Source organism: Pistacia vera, unplaced genomic scaffold (assembly GCF_008641045.1).
Source record: "Pistacia vera cultivar Batoury unplaced genomic scaffold, PisVer_v2 Contig31, whole genome shotgun sequence".
Taxonomy (NCBI): domain Eukaryota; kingdom Viridiplantae; phylum Streptophyta; class Magnoliopsida; order Sapindales; family Anacardiaceae; genus Pistacia; species Pistacia vera.
Window position 1 is genome coordinate 79,623 of NW_022196124.1, and position 14,792 is coordinate 94,414.

The following is a 14,792-nucleotide window of genomic DNA, read 5'->3' on the forward strand; positions in this document are numbered from 1 at the left end:
CCAAATAGTTCTTCCGGTTAATAAACTCTATAATTTGTCTTGCGATTAATATAGCTTTTTCCAACATCAAGTACGTGGAGTTCCAATGGACAGGCATGTACATACATAACTTCTTTGGTTCAATCGGCGGATCCTCTTGGCGACAATATTTGCGAAATTCAATCCATCTTGAACTGCTACCGATGATGAATATGATAGTCGTGCGCACCATTTCAATCCTCAAATGTATAGCTTTTAAACCTGCTTTAACAATCAAATTGATGATGTGGCAAGAACATCTCTGGTGAAAAAATTTGCCTTCACTATGTGGATCCAATCTCTTTTCAAATAAGGAAATTGCCGAAGTGTTTACAGCTACATTCTCAAGCATTAGTGCCACAACTCTCTCAGATAATAAATATTCTTGCAAAACTTCAAGAATTGTAAAATAAATAGTTTCAACATTATGTTTTTCATATAATGCTTTAAAACTTATCAATTTTTGTTGTAAATGCCAACCATAATCTAAATAATGTATTGTGACACTCAAAAAATCTGTTTTTGATCTAGCAGCCCATGCATGTATCTGAAGTAAGTGCAATAGAGATAACCTAAAATTTTGAAATTCTATTTTAAGTTGATTTTTTATTTTATCATAAAGTTTTATTATGTCCCTTCTAATTGTACCTCTACTAATAGGGGTAAATGCTGGACAAAAAACATTTTTAATCAATTCAACAAAACAAGGATTTTCAGATGGAGAACATATGAATTTTTCTATTGCATCTCATGTTGTGAGTGCATTGTATTTCCATGTTGAGAGAGTTGAGGATTGTGGATTAAAATTAAGTTGAGTTTGAATTTGCCTACCTGGTGCGATTGAACTTGAACTGACTGGTGGGATTGCTGCACATGTTGGGGGTGTTTCTTCTCCAAGTGCTGCCGCATTGTTGAAGTCCCGTTCTCAGCGCTAATAACGGTTGAACAAAAATTACATTCCCCGCATGTTTCTTCCCCCAACCCATTTAGCTTTGGCCGTTTTGATTTGGTGAAGAATTGTCATACCCCGAACACGATCCTCTTTGACAGTCGGGCTGTGGAGTTGTAGCTCGCTTGTGTTTGGCTAGACCCCATCCCAACCGTTAATGGTTGTGGAATGGAAGTTGCAGCCTCTTGAAATGGTGAAAATGGATTGACCCTTCAATTTATTCAATAGATAGAACGTAAAACTCATTTGGGGATGATCCTCCGAATACATAATTTTTGGAATCCATTATAAATTTATAATAAAATAATAAATAATTAAAATGAAAGAAATTGAACAATAATATACATAATAGATGAAATTGAAAAATGAAAAAAAAATTGAATAATATGAACATATGTAAATATAAATTGAATTGAAGAGAATTGGAGAATTGGAGTAGAGAGATTGAGAGTTGAGTTGTAAGAAAATGGAAAATATAGTCGATCGAATTTCATATTAGAACAATAATCCCCTTGAGGTATAATCAAATAAGAAAATCTTCTTAAAGTTATAGTGATAACGGAAATCCCTCTATCATTAAATTTTTGGTGTTAAAATAAAATGTAGACGGTTAATATGGTAAGTACCTATAAATTCATTATGTCATGATTTTTTTTTTTTTTTTTTCTAGTGACTGAGGGTATTCAGTCAGTTTGCACGCACCTTAACTAATTCTCCACGGTCTTGAAGTGAATGATCAGATAAATCTCTTTAGTGGTCACCCCTATTATTAGTGTCTGAGGGGACTCGAACTTAAAAATCATGTTATAAATTTTAACGATACACTAAGGCACACAAATGACTAAGGGATTTTTATTATTTCTGAAATTTCAAGGAGAATTTGTTATTTATTTAAAATTTAGGTTGCATGATAGTTTCCACGACATTATTTATATATTTCATTTATTTATTTATTTTATATAAGTTTTTTCATAGGAAACTCCATGTGTTTGACCTTTTCGATTAGCATTCACTAGTTTCGGAATTTGGAAATATGATCCTAATCCTCATGTGTTTGACCTTTTTTTCTAGTGAACAATAGCTATACTTACCTTTCAACCCGCTCCTTTGATTCCAAATTTATTTATTTATTTTACTTTTATAACCTATATTTCGACCTTCAACCTCATCTTCAAACTTAATCAAAAATTAAAAAAGAACATACTTTCATCAAATATGAAGTATTTTAGGTATTGTAAACTTGCTATAAAATGCAAGTGTTGAAAGATTTCTCTTCCATTTCTGTCTCCTCACCTTCTATTGTGTTTGTGTCAAAATCCATTAAAATTTGGGCCAACTTCTGTTTCCTAAACCTAGACGGTGCGGACATCCTCTTCTGTTCAACACTGTTCAAATTTCAATTCTTCAACACTGTTGTTCTATATCGAATTTCCGAGGAAGGCCCTATTTATGTTTTTCTTCTATTTGATTAACCTGTTACTTGATTGATTTTATCACATTATGGTCAATTTTTCAAATTAGTATTTAAATATTTTTATTTTTAATCGAATTTTCGTCCAAGAAGAGTTTAGCTTGAAAATTTAGAATTGTTATATTACAAATTTGAAGATAATGGATAAGATAGTGGATCGAATTTCAGGGTTGCCTCCTTTTATAATTCATCAAATTATGTCCTACCTCTCAACAAAAAGGGTAGCTCAAATTAGCATATTGTCTAAGAGATGGAATCAGTTATGGATATCTTTCTCTATCTTTGATTTTGATCAAACTTATTTCCTCGCTCAAGATGAGAGTGATCAAATTATATCAGAGTTTGAAGGGAACAGATCGACACTCTGTGATCGTTTGAAAGAATTTATAGAATTTGTTGATGCTTCTCTGCTTCAGTTCTGCGAGCTCAAGTTTTGTATGCACAAATTTACGCTAGTCATAAGTATTCTTGATGTTGAAGAATCGGCTCCTTATATTGAAAAATGGATAGGATTGGCCTCTGAGAAGGAGGTTAAAAAGATTAGTTTAGAATTCTTAACAAGTGGCGATGCACCATCTCTGCTAGATAGTTACTACTTTAAGGTTAACTACTTGTGAGTTGGAGAATATCTCATATACTATCAGATTTTATTCTCTTAGAAAGCTAAATTTGGTCAAGGTTTTTATAAATGAAAAGATGGTCCAAAACCTTTGTAGAGAATGCCCTCTCCTTGAAGAATTGTGTTTTTTTTTTTTTTTTTTTTTTTTGGGACTATTGGGGTTTGAAGCGATTGTGTGTTTTTAAATCTCTCAAATTGAAGATAATGAGTGTCTCCTCATATAGAATTGAAAGTGTTGAGATTGTTTGTTAGGATCCCACATTCACACCCATCAAGTGTGGTACTTAACCCTAGGGACTCTTCCACCTATCAGTGCGATCTTTTCGGTTGGGCTCTCCCTTGGACTTAAGTTCTAACATTGTTGAGATTATTGTTCCAAATCTTCGAGGGTTACACCTTAGATTTGGCAAAGAGAATGTCAAGAGTGTTTAACATTATTGGGTGCTCAAGAGTGTTTAACATTATTGGGTGCTCACAGTTGAATTTTTTTTATTTTAGGGACGTTAATCTTACGGACCAACAGTTTCATCATATTATCTCAAGCTTTCCCATGCTCGAGGATCTGATCCTTGTGTATTGCTGTTTCCTTGAAAGTATTACGATTTCAAGTAATCAGCTTAGGAAGTTCCTAGTTACTTGTTGTCTTGATATGAAGGCACTTGACCTTGATACTCCAAATTTACTTTCCTTTACTTACGAGTATGGTCCCATTCCCACTTAGCACATAAATGCATTATGTCCATGGCAATTTAAATGTTTAGCTAAAGTCACGTTTGACACTCAATGGAGCCTAAAACTGAGGGAATTTCTAGGAGTATCCAATCAAATTGAAGATCTAAGGATATCTGTAACACGACTGTGGTATGTGCATAAATTCCATATAACTGATTATTAATATTTCACTTTACTCTATTTACTTTTGTTTATGATCCTTCTCAACCACTTATTGTTTTGTTTTGCTTTGTTTTTTGATTTGTCAGAGTTCTTTTAAGTTAGAAGAATTCAGGAAAAGCTTTCCATCACCCCTTTGTAATGTTGGGAATCTTGAGTTACATTTATACATGCCACGTTAAAATATAGGATTTTCTTGGATTGTCTTCTTTGGATTTGTTATCCTAGGACTTTGTCTTTGCAAACAACTTCTTTCAAGCACCAGCACCAAGTATTTGAGGTACGTAATTTTTTTTTTTTTTTTTTTTTTTTTTTTGTAACAACCATAAGATGATTTGTTGAAATGGAATTTAACTTTAGAAAAGAGTAATTACAACATCTTAATATATTCTTTTCCATTATATGATCAGAGATTGTCTTCGATTAGTCATTTAAGTCCAAGGAAAGAGTTTCAAGTGAATTAATTATTTGATATTTGTTTGAATTTCAGTCATTCTATAATGAACTGAAGAATAGGGATGTTGCAGTTCTCATGATATCAAATGTTGGCGGCACTATTTAAAGGATATTAAGGTCGGAAGCTTCTTACGTCTTAACGATAGGAAATTGATTGATGTTGATAATTTGATGAAGCTGTTGAGTACAAATAATTTGAGTGATCCTTGGTCTATCCTTCCTTTAGGAATTATAAAGTTTCAACTTGATTGGTGTTTCCCAATGAGCATTGAGAATGCTTAAGTTTGTTTTTGATACAATGATGTTATCTATGTGGAAGAGAGGCTTAGTTCTAAAGAGTGAGGACAGTTTGGGATTAATATAATTTTTATTTTAATCTCTCTATTGTAGAAATAATCATCTTTAAATATAAGTTATGGAATGTTTAGTAAAGTTAATTTTCAAAATAGCTATGTTTTATTTGTATGTAAAAAGACACCACATAGAATTACACACTGCAAAAATATATTGTTTACACTCCGTATATGAAAAGTTTTGAAAAGTTACTCAAAATTTTTTTTTAAATTTAATATAATAAATAAAAATTAAATTTCATAATTTAATTATCTTATATTTGCATCAAATATGTTACGATGTTTGTTATGGGTTAATATATTTAGAAATAATGTGTATTGGTTGAAATATTATTTTGGATAACAAACATTTTTCTTAGAATATGTATCTTATATTATATCTACATCAAATATGTTAGATTTTTTTTATAATTTATTAAAATTTTTAGAAAAAATATGTTTATTGATTGAAATATTATTTTCGATTATGAAAATACTTGAAAAATAAACATATATGGTTTCGGATTTTGTTTAGAACCATAAAATTATGGTAATAATCATTGGATTTTTTTTAGAGATTTCATATAATGAGAAAATATCCCAATACTCAAAATTGTTTTTAGGACTCATAAAATCAACATTTACAGCAAAGACAATTTTAATTAACCGCATATTATTATATAATTATAACCATAATTAAGATACAATCTTAACCATTCATATGCCTTAATCTAATGATTCAAAAAGTGTCAAAACTTGTGTAAAAAGAAAAATGGGGTATATATATATATGCGTAAATGACTTTTTTTTCACCTAAGGTTTGCTTATTGATGTTTTCTACTAAGAAAGTTTCAAAATACCACTTTCCCACCTCAAGTTAATATTGCGTTACAACCGAAAGCTGATTCCGAAGGCAAAAATTCTTTATGTCACCACCATTTGAATCTTCGGTCTCCTCTTTACAAAAACCCTCTCACTCCAGCACTTGATTTCTCGTCGATTGTCAGCCACTGCAAAGCTAAAATTTCCTATTCTTAGTTGATTTTCTACGGCGAATATTCAATCAGTCATCATCATTCGATTCCTCGGCCTCCACTCCACAAAAATACTTTTACCTTGGTTCCTATTAACTCGTCGAATGTTGATTAAGAAAGTGTAATGTATTTTGACTATTAATGGAATATCAACGTTGGGTGGAAAAAGTGGTATTTTAAAACTTTTTGTATGGGGAAGTGTCATTAAGACAAACCTTGGGTGGGAAAAAGTCGTTTACTTTTTATTTATTTACCCTATTAAACAGATGATCAAGTACTAGAGAACGTCCATACAAAACAATTCACTTTAATATACTCTTTAAGGCCTTTGTTTAATTTATTAACTTATTAATAAAATTTAAGTAATCAAATTGTTTATGAGTATCCTTTAAAAAAAAATTAAATTAATAAAATAAGTCATTCATATTATTTTATTTTATTTTTGAGTCATCATTGTACATATGTTATATGTATAAACTCCGTTAATTTATATACCCAACTAAATTACTGTATTCAAATCCCAAGGGTTTGGTTGATGGTTAAGAATATTTCATTAGTCCTGAAGATTAGTTGAGGGCATACAAGCGGGTCCAATCACCCCAAAGATGAAAAAAAAAATCATTATACTTGTTGACGCATGATTTTGGACGCCAACGACTCGCATGTGCAAAGTGCTAAGAGAGTCTTAAAAATTACACGTGATGGATCTATGAGATTTGAATATGGAGCTGAAATTATATATGTTGCAGAAAACATAAATAATAAGCTAACAAGAGAGGTTTTTATAGTGGTTCGGATGCTCAAATAAGCGACTCCTACATCCACTGTTATTTTATTGATCTCTGACTATTTCTATGATATTGCCCATAAGGCATACAAAGACGGAGAAAAGCTTTGATTACAGAGAGAAATAATTAAATGAGACTCAAATCTATGTCTAACTCTCATATGCCCAGTCTCTCTTTTCGGGAAAAGAAGTGCCAATTTATACACCTTTGCACTCAATGCAATGAGTGTTTTGCAAGTTGCCTTGACACATGGAAGGCTCTCGTCCATTCATCTCTTAAGATGAAATAGGGTTGGTATGAATATCTTTGAGAATATATAGGCTTAACAACTAGTACAAAAAGACATTTATTAGGCTGATATAAGCATGACTTTTTAAGCATAACAGAAGCCCCCCAGTTTTTGGAGAGCGTAATCGCGCTCCAGAAACTAAGCTCTTTGATTTGAATGGTTGTTGCATTATAGGCTACAATCTCGAACTGAAGAGCTTGAACTATTCCTGACGCGATCGAGTGCTGAGAGCTAGAAGCTAATTGCGATCTGGTAGGAGCTCGACCTGAGAGCATAACGAGCTCGACCTGAAAGCATAACAAGCTCGACCTGAGAGCATAACGGGCTCTACCTAAGCATAACGAGCTCTACCTGAAAGCATAACGAGCTCGACTTGAAAGCATAACGAGCTCAACCTGAGAGCATAACGAGCTCGACCTGAGAGCATAACGAGCTCAACCTGAAAGCATAACGAGCTCGACCTGAGCATAACGAGCTCGACCTGATCATAACGAGCTCTACCTCAGAGCATAACAAGCTCTACTTGAGCATAACGAGCTCGACCTAAGCATAACAAGCTCTACCTTAGAGCATAACAAGCTCTACCTGAGCATAACAAGCTCGACCTAAGCATAACGAGCTCTACCTCAAAGCATAACGAGCTCTACTTGAGCATAACGAGCTCGACCTCAGAGCATAACAAGCTCTACTTGAGCATAACGAGCTTGACCTCAAAGCATAACGAGCTCGACCTGAGCATAACGAGCTCGACCTGAGCATAACGAGCTCTACTTGAGCATAATGAGCTCTACCTCAGAGCATAACGAGCTCTACTTGAGCATAACGCACTCGACTTGAGAGCATAATGAGCTCGACCTCAGAGCATAACAAGCTCTACCTGAGCATAACGAGCTCGACTTGAGAGCATAACGAGCTCAACCTCAGAGCATAACGAGCTCTACTTGAGCATAATAAGCTCGACCTGAGAGCTCAATCTGAGAACAAGAGATCAGCGATCTGAACATGCGATTTGAAGCTAAAGATCAGCGATCTGAAGCCAAAGATCAGAACGACCTGAGCGTGCGATCTGGCCACGCGATTGGAGAATTCTGACGCATTTGATCTGCGATCTGGCCACACGATCGGAGAACTCTGACGCATGCGATCTGCGATCTGACCACGCGATCAGAGAATTCTGACACATACGATCTGCGATCTGGCCACACGATTGGAGAATTCTAAAGCGTGCGATCTGAGATCGGGCCACGCGATCGAAGAACTCTAACACGTGCGATCTGCTATCTGGCCACGCGATTGGAGAATTCTGATTCGGGCTTGAGATCTAAGCACTCCATCAGGGAACTTGGACGCAGGTTTAAGACCTGCATGGGCCACCAAACTGTTGACGCATGATTTTGGATGCCAACGACTCGCACGTGCAAAGTGCTAAGAGGGTCTTAGAAATTACATGTAATAGATCTATGAGATTTGAATATAGAGCTAAAATTATATATGTTACAGAAAACATAAATAATAGGCTAACAAGAGAGGTTTTTATAGTGGTTCGGATGCTCAAACAAGCGACTCCTACAGCCACTGTTATTTTATTGATCTCTGACTATTTCTATGATATTGCCCATAAGGCATACAAAAATGGAGAAAAGCTTTGATTACCGAGAGAAATAATGAAATGAGACTCAAATCTATGTCTAACTCTCATCTGTCTAACCTCTCTTTTCGGGAAGAGAAATGTCAATTTATACACCTATGCACTCAATGCAAATAGTATTTTGCAAGTTACCTTGACACATGGAAGGCTCTCGTCCATTCATCTCTTGAAATGAGATAGGGTTGATATGAATATCTTTGAAGAGATATAGGATTGACAGCTAGTACAAAAAGATATTTATTAGACTGACATAAGTGTGACTTTTTAGACATAACAATACTTAAAGTGTTTGTTATGACACTCACCAAATTATCAGAAAAGTCATCATTTTATTTATTTTTATTAATTTTTAATATTCTCAAACTCTTATTTTATTATATATCTCCGTGTAAAACTTTATCTATTTAATTATACATTTTTCCTCTAACTAGAAAAATGGGAAGTCAAAATTAATCAAATCTTTTAATTTATTTCTTTAGCAAAACCCCAGAATAAGAGATAAAGTCTAATAATAAAAAATAATATCCTCATAATGAGTTAATAAAAGAATAACACATATCCTGAAATAGTAAAATACAACAAAGCCTTGACTTATTTGGAGCCTCATCAGCTTTATCTTTGGATTCTTTACTATCTTTATCCAAGGATGAAGAAGAAGACACAAACAAAGAGAGAGAGAGAGAGAGAGAGAGAGAGAGAGAATATGTAAAAATAACATGGAAAATGTCAGAAAAAATTGGTATATGTGCCAACCTAAGCCTAAATATTTATCATTTTGATGACTCACTCCTCTACTTTTGGAAGAAGAGAGGGAGGCTTTCTGGGGTTGTCCTTTTTTAAAGTCTCTGCCTTTTCAACACTTGAAAAGCAATACAGATATTCGGGAGAATCTTGTTGTTCCTCAAACTTTGAAGATCAAAAGCAACATTGGATAGTTTCATATCATATCTCAACTGGGTGGTTTTTCTCTTAGAGAGAGAGGAGAGAAAATGTTGGAAGGCAAAGCTTTGATTGAAGATACTGATATGCCTGTGAAGATGCAGATCCATGCCATGACTTCTGCTTCCCAAGCTCTAGATATTTATGATGTTTGTGAATATGAATCTATAGCTGGCCATATTAAAAAGGTAACAATTTTATGTAGCTTGTGAAGTTCGAAGTTTGATTTTTGTTCTTTTTTCTTAAGGATAAGTTTCTAAAGATTTTTATCTGATTTTTTTTTTTTTTTTTTTTGTGGATTATAAAATTTGGCAGGAGTTTGACAAGATATATGAAGGAGGATGGCAATGTGTGGTGGGTTCAAAGTTTGGGTGTTTTTTCACTCATTCTGAAGGGACTTTTATCTATTTTACATTAATGTCTCTCAAGTTTCTCATCTTCAAAGGGTCTTCTTCTCCCCCATCCTCTCCACATTGATGTACAAAATGTGTTTGGTTGCAAGGAAAAGTTGAGTAGAAAAAGGCAGAAAACTGAGGTTAACAAAGCACTGCAAATTTCTTTCTTTTACCATTTCCTGTCTTTTTGGTTAGTTCTTGGATGTATCTTTAATGGGGCAGTCTAGTCTAAAGAATAGAAAAGAACAAACACCAGAGGCACACACATGGCGTTGGGCCACATGTGTTTTTTTTGGATTTTCTATGTGACTTTAGACTTTTGCAATGCCTTGATGGCCATGTACAAATTTTCCATTTTCCATTTCCATATATGGATATGATGTTCTGTTTGTTTTGTTCTTGTATTTTCTATAAGCATTCTCAATTTATCTTCATTGTCTTCACTTGGTTGTTAAAAATAATTGCAAGGATCCAATAACAGAGTTTAATGTTAGGCTACCACTTTCAAAACTTTTCTTACAACACCAAATTTACTGTGAAATGTATAACAGTAATCACATTTCTCATCACAAAATTAAAGAAAACCAAAATGTGAACCCAGAAAGGAAACAGCTTTTGAGTTTAAACGACATATGTCATTGTTTACCCAATAGCTACAATGTTGCAAGAAAGCATATTTATAATGAAGTGTATTTTAAAGGCTTGATTTAATGGTACCACAATGCAACCAACTCAGAAAATCGTTCTCCAATGACCGTTGCCAACTAACTAATCAAAGAGCAATCCATGTCCAGAAATTGAATCATGTCCAATTAATGTGAGATTTGTTGTAAACTGACCAATTGCAAATTGTCACGTCAAGATTGTAAGAAAAAATTTATGAGAGAAGGTTGTTGGTGTAATATTATTCTTGAGGATTAATGGAGGTTTATCATCTAATGCTAACAACCACTTATCATTATCATACATCAATTTTCCAGGGAATGACAAATAGCTACATAACGGTCAGCAAAATTATGATCTATTTTACATCAATACTGAAGATAAAAATCCCTACTTCAGACTTTTATACCTACCAACTCAATCATGTCACTGGTGACAAGAGGGGCTTTTTATTAAAGTGTGCATCCAAGTTCCCGATCACGAGGTCTGCCATTGCCTTACTGGTTTCCTCAGTGTCACTTCCCACATGAGGCAAGAGGACTACATTTTCAAGTCCAAACAACTGTTCAGGAACCTCAGGCTCATCTTCATACACATCAAGTCCTGCTCCAGCCAATCGACCTTTGAGCAATGCAGACACGAGCTCAGACTCATCTATATGTGCCCCTCTTCCGATGTTGATGAGAATGCCATTTGGACCTAATGCATCAATGACTTTGCGGTTGACAATATGGCGAGTTTCTTCAGTCAAAGCACACGCCACAATGAGGATTTGACAATTGGAGGCTAAGTCAACGATATTTGAGTAGTATTTGTAATTTGCATCTGATTTCTGAGATCTGGAATGGTAGCTAATTGGGCAGCCAAAAGCTTCTGCTCTCTTGGCAATTGCTGATCCAATCCTGCCCAAACCAATAATTCCAACTGATTTACCACTGAACTGAAAGAGCAGAAGACAGATAATTAAATTTGAAACATACACACAAAAACAACATGGGAGTGCTTAAAGAAATAAAATGAATTCAGCTAAATTAACTCGTATCACATAGTTTCCGTGGTCTATGGTTCTTTGAACTCCCTATACAGTGGTTTATGTGTCTTCTTCTCTGGCAGGACAGGACAGCAATCTTATTTACATTCTGGCTACCGAAACGATATCCAAGCATTTTTATGTAAGCTTATCTAAGACAATATTTCTCAAACACACCCTTGGATGTTAAACAAACATCAAAGGAGCTCGTACAAAAATGAAGGAACAAACAAAATGAATCATAAAATTCAGAATTCTCTATGTTATGACAATAATCATGCAATAATCTCACATTACCTTCATTTATAATCCATATACCTTCTATTTAAGCTAAGGTAAATTTATTTGATGACAAAAATAAACCACGAATAGAATCCACCACCCTACTATAACCGCTGCCCTGTTAATGACACTTACAATAATCCATCATTGCTAAAATCATCCTTAAGACTTAAAAAGCTTACAAAATGATTTGATTATTAGATTTGCAAAAAAGGGGATTCACATATTTGAAACTTTAAGCTATCAAACCCTCAACAAAAGACAACTAATGGTGAGATTTCCCAAATTGTGCAAATAAAACCTTATAAAAGCCTATAAAACAAAGATTATACAAGTCTGTCACATTATCAACAAATTCATTAACCAAATTCATAAAAATTGCATCAATTTAAGAGAGCATATATTTTTCAAAGTAACACAACAAACAAACATTCTTCAATCCAATAAAAAAAGAACCAACCAATGATCAAAACAAAAACAACACACATCACAAACCTTAGAACTCAATCCAAGCTCACAACTTTTCCATTCCCCAGACTTGACAAACTCATCCCCAACACAAACCCTTCTCAGAACTGCCAAAATCAACCCAATTGCCAAGTCTGCGACGTCATCAGTCAAAACATCAGGAGTATTGGTAACTCTAACACCCTTATCTCGACACGTATCCAAGTCAATCTTGTCTAGCCCCACACTGTAACTTGCCACTATCTCCAAGTTTGGCAGTGATTCTATCAGATCTGAATCCGCTCCACATTTTGTGTCGCCCACCACTGCCTTTATATAACTTGAGTTTTGCCGAAGGAACTCGGACTTGCAAGATTGGGTCCAGAGTTTGAAGAGAGTGAAACGAGTTGAGAGTTCGTGTTCAAGATATGTGGAAATTGGGGTGGTCATTAGGACACCTATTTTCTCCATTTTTAAGAAATTAAAAAAATGTTTTTGTCTTTTGTTTTCTGAAAGTATGTTGTTCTTGAGCAGTTTGTACAGGTTTTCAGGTTTTGGTCCTTTTGGATCCTTGAAACGCACCGTTTTGTGTCAAAAAATAGATAAATCTCTCTATAATTAGATTAAACTTAAATAGTGATGGAAAAACGGGCATGTCGTACGTGAGTTTCTTTGTATTCTTTAATCTCTGTTTGATTCCATTTCTTTAACACGAGGAATGAAAAAAAGAGAAGATTAGGGATAACCTTAAGTAACATGATTCTTTTACTCCTAATCAAGGGTTTGTCCTAAAATAAGTTAGCCTTTTTTTTTAAGGCCTCTAGTTAATTTTTTCTCCCTTTCTATAAAATTTATTTTAAATGGGTTTTGTTTTTTTTTTTTTTTTTAATTTTTCTTTCTCAAAACGTTGGTTTTGAAGTAAATTCATAGAAGTTAAGTCCTACCCTTTTGATTTTTATTTCTTATTACAATATTGCAAATATTTGTTAAACATCAAATAATATTGCCAAATTTCTGGACATAAAGAAGTCTATAATCATCAGAACATAAAGAACAATCAGATTATGCTTCTAAATTTGCAACAAGCAATCAAACAGCAGGAGTGAGCAATGGCTTGTTGTTGAAGTGATTCTTCAAGTTTCCAATGACAAGATCAGCCATGGCCTTGCGAGTTTCCTCTGTGCCAGTTCCTACATGGGGCAATAACACAACATTTTCAAGGCCAAAAAGCTCTTCAGGGACTTGGGGTTCATGTTCAAACACATCAAGTCCAGCACCACCTAGCCTGCCTTCAACTAGCGCTGATACCAGCTCAGATTCATCCACCAGAAGGCCTCTACCGATGTTGATAACAACACCCTTTTCGCCTAATGCATCGATGACTTCTCGATTGATGATGTGTCGTGTTTCCTCCGTTAGGGAGCATGCAGCAACCAGGATTTGGCAGTTTGATGCCAATTCTATAACATTGGGATAGTACTTGTAGTTCAAGTTTGGTTTCTCAGTTCTTGAGTGGTACCTGATATTGCAGCTAAATGCCTCTGCTCTCTTGGCAATTGCTGTGCCTATTCTGCCCATACCAATTATGCCAACTGATTTTCCAGTGAACTGCAAATTATCAAATTATCAAGCCTCGGTTACAAATTTCAACTACTAATCAGCATCATACAAATTGTTAATTAAGAAACAGAATTCTCAGAGGCACAAACCTTAGTAGTCAACTTATAATCTCCCTTTTTCCACTTCCCACTTCTCACATATCTATCACTCTCACAAATCCTTCTCAACATAGCCAAAATCAACCCAATTGCCAGGTCTGCTACATCATCAGTCAGCACATCAGGGGTGTTTGTAACTCTAACACCTTTCTCTTTACACTTAATCAAGTCAACCTTGTCCAATCCAACACCGTAATTCGAGATGATCTCGAGCTTAGGCAAGGATTCAATCAGTTCCGCGTTCGCCCCAGCTTTGCCGCTACTAACAATAGCTCTAATGGAGTTGCAGTGAGTCTTGATGAACTGGTTTTGGTCTTCAAAGTGCCATAACTTCAACAGTTTGAAGCTTTTCTCAAGCTCTTCTTCGATGTAGGTTGATGTTGGGCAGACCATCAGGACACATAAGTTATCCATGTTTGTGGTGCTATAAGAGTGAAGATTGAACTTTGAAGTGAATTGACCTGAACTGAGTTCAAAGCGGTGGAAGCGGTTATGTATTTTCTTCTTTTTTTTTTTTTTTGTTTTGCACGGCTTGTTGTCTTGTAATTCTAGGTAGTGTTTGTCATCTTCTGCAGCATTATTTCAGGCCCGGGCATTAAAAAAAAAGAAAGTTTGGTCATGTTCTTTGTCGTATTTAATTTCAAAAGGCATCTTAACGATGGCACATCACTACCAAGCGCCATTTTTTTCCAATCAAAAGTTGGCTTCATGCTTCCCAAGTGCGATCAAACCACAGCACTAAATAGTGGTTAGTATATGTCAATTTTATTTTTTTATATATATTTTATTTTTTTATATATATTTTATTTCAGCGAATCACCTC

The 14,792-nt window shown here is 34.7% G+C and overlaps 3 protein-coding genes across 3 annotated transcripts; 2 read left to right on the forward strand and 1 right to left on the reverse strand.

Annotated features, from left to right (window-relative positions):
* Positions 1 to 2,578: 2,578 nt before the first annotated feature.
* On the forward strand, positions 2,579 to 3,055 carry LOC116136097 (putative FBD-associated F-box protein At5g22720). The gene has a single exon (XM_031421812.1). The coding sequence runs from the start codon at positions 2,579 to 2,581 to the stop codon at positions 3,053 to 3,055; it is 477 nt and encodes a 158-aa protein (XP_031277672.1).
* Positions 3,056 to 9,155: 6,100 nt separating this feature from the next.
* LOC116136221 (dynein light chain LC6, flagellar outer arm-like) lies at positions 9,156 to 10,233 on the forward strand. The gene is made up of 2 exons (XM_031421941.1): positions 9,156 to 9,622; positions 9,750 to 10,233. Exons 1-2 carry the CDS (start codon positions 9,485 to 9,487, stop codon positions 9,909 to 9,911), a joined length of 300 nt encoding a protein of 99 aa, XP_031277801.1. The 5' UTR covers positions 9,156 to 9,484; the 3' UTR covers positions 9,912 to 10,233.
* Positions 10,234 to 10,838: 605 nt separating this feature from the next.
* LOC116136098 (putative D-3-phosphoglycerate dehydrogenase) lies at positions 10,839 to 14,458 on the reverse strand. Its single transcript, XM_031421813.1, has 4 exons — positions 13,961 to 14,458; positions 13,347 to 13,859; positions 12,300 to 12,821; positions 10,839 to 11,432 (listed from the first exon to the last, which is right to left on the reverse strand). The coding sequence occupies exons 1-4, from the start codon at positions 14,381 to 14,383 to the stop codon at positions 10,914 to 10,916; spliced, it is 1,977 nt and encodes a 658-aa protein (XP_031277673.1). The 5' UTR covers positions 14,384 to 14,458; the 3' UTR covers positions 10,839 to 10,913.
* Between the last annotated feature and the right edge of the window lie 334 nt (positions 14,459 to 14,792).

Excerpts from the sequence above, each read along its gene's own strand:
- LOC116136097 (XM_031421812.1), top strand. The coding sequence starts at position 2,579 with ATGGATAAGATAGTGGATCGAATTTCAGGGTTGCCTCCTTTTATAATT.
- LOC116136221 (XM_031421941.1), top strand. The coding sequence starts at position 9,485 with ATGTTGGAAGGCAAAGCTTTGATTGAAGATACTGATATGCCTGTGAAG. Across the intron at positions 9,623-9,749 it reads TAGCTGGCCATATTAAAAAG|GAGTTTGACAAGATATATGA; the intron begins GTAACAATTTTA and ends AAAATTTGGCAG.
- LOC116136098 (XM_031421813.1), bottom strand. The coding sequence starts at position 14,383 with ATGGATAACTTATGTGTCCTGATGGTCTGCCCAACATCAACCTACATC. Across the intron at positions 12,822-13,346 it reads AGCCATTGCTCACTCCTGCT|GATCCAAAAGGACCAAAACC; the intron begins GTTTGATTGCTT and ends GTGCGTTTCAAG. Across the intron at positions 11,433-12,299 it reads AGCTTGGATTGAGTTCTAAG|TTCAGTGGTAAATCAGTTGG; the intron begins GTTTGTGATGTG and ends CTGCTCTTTCAG.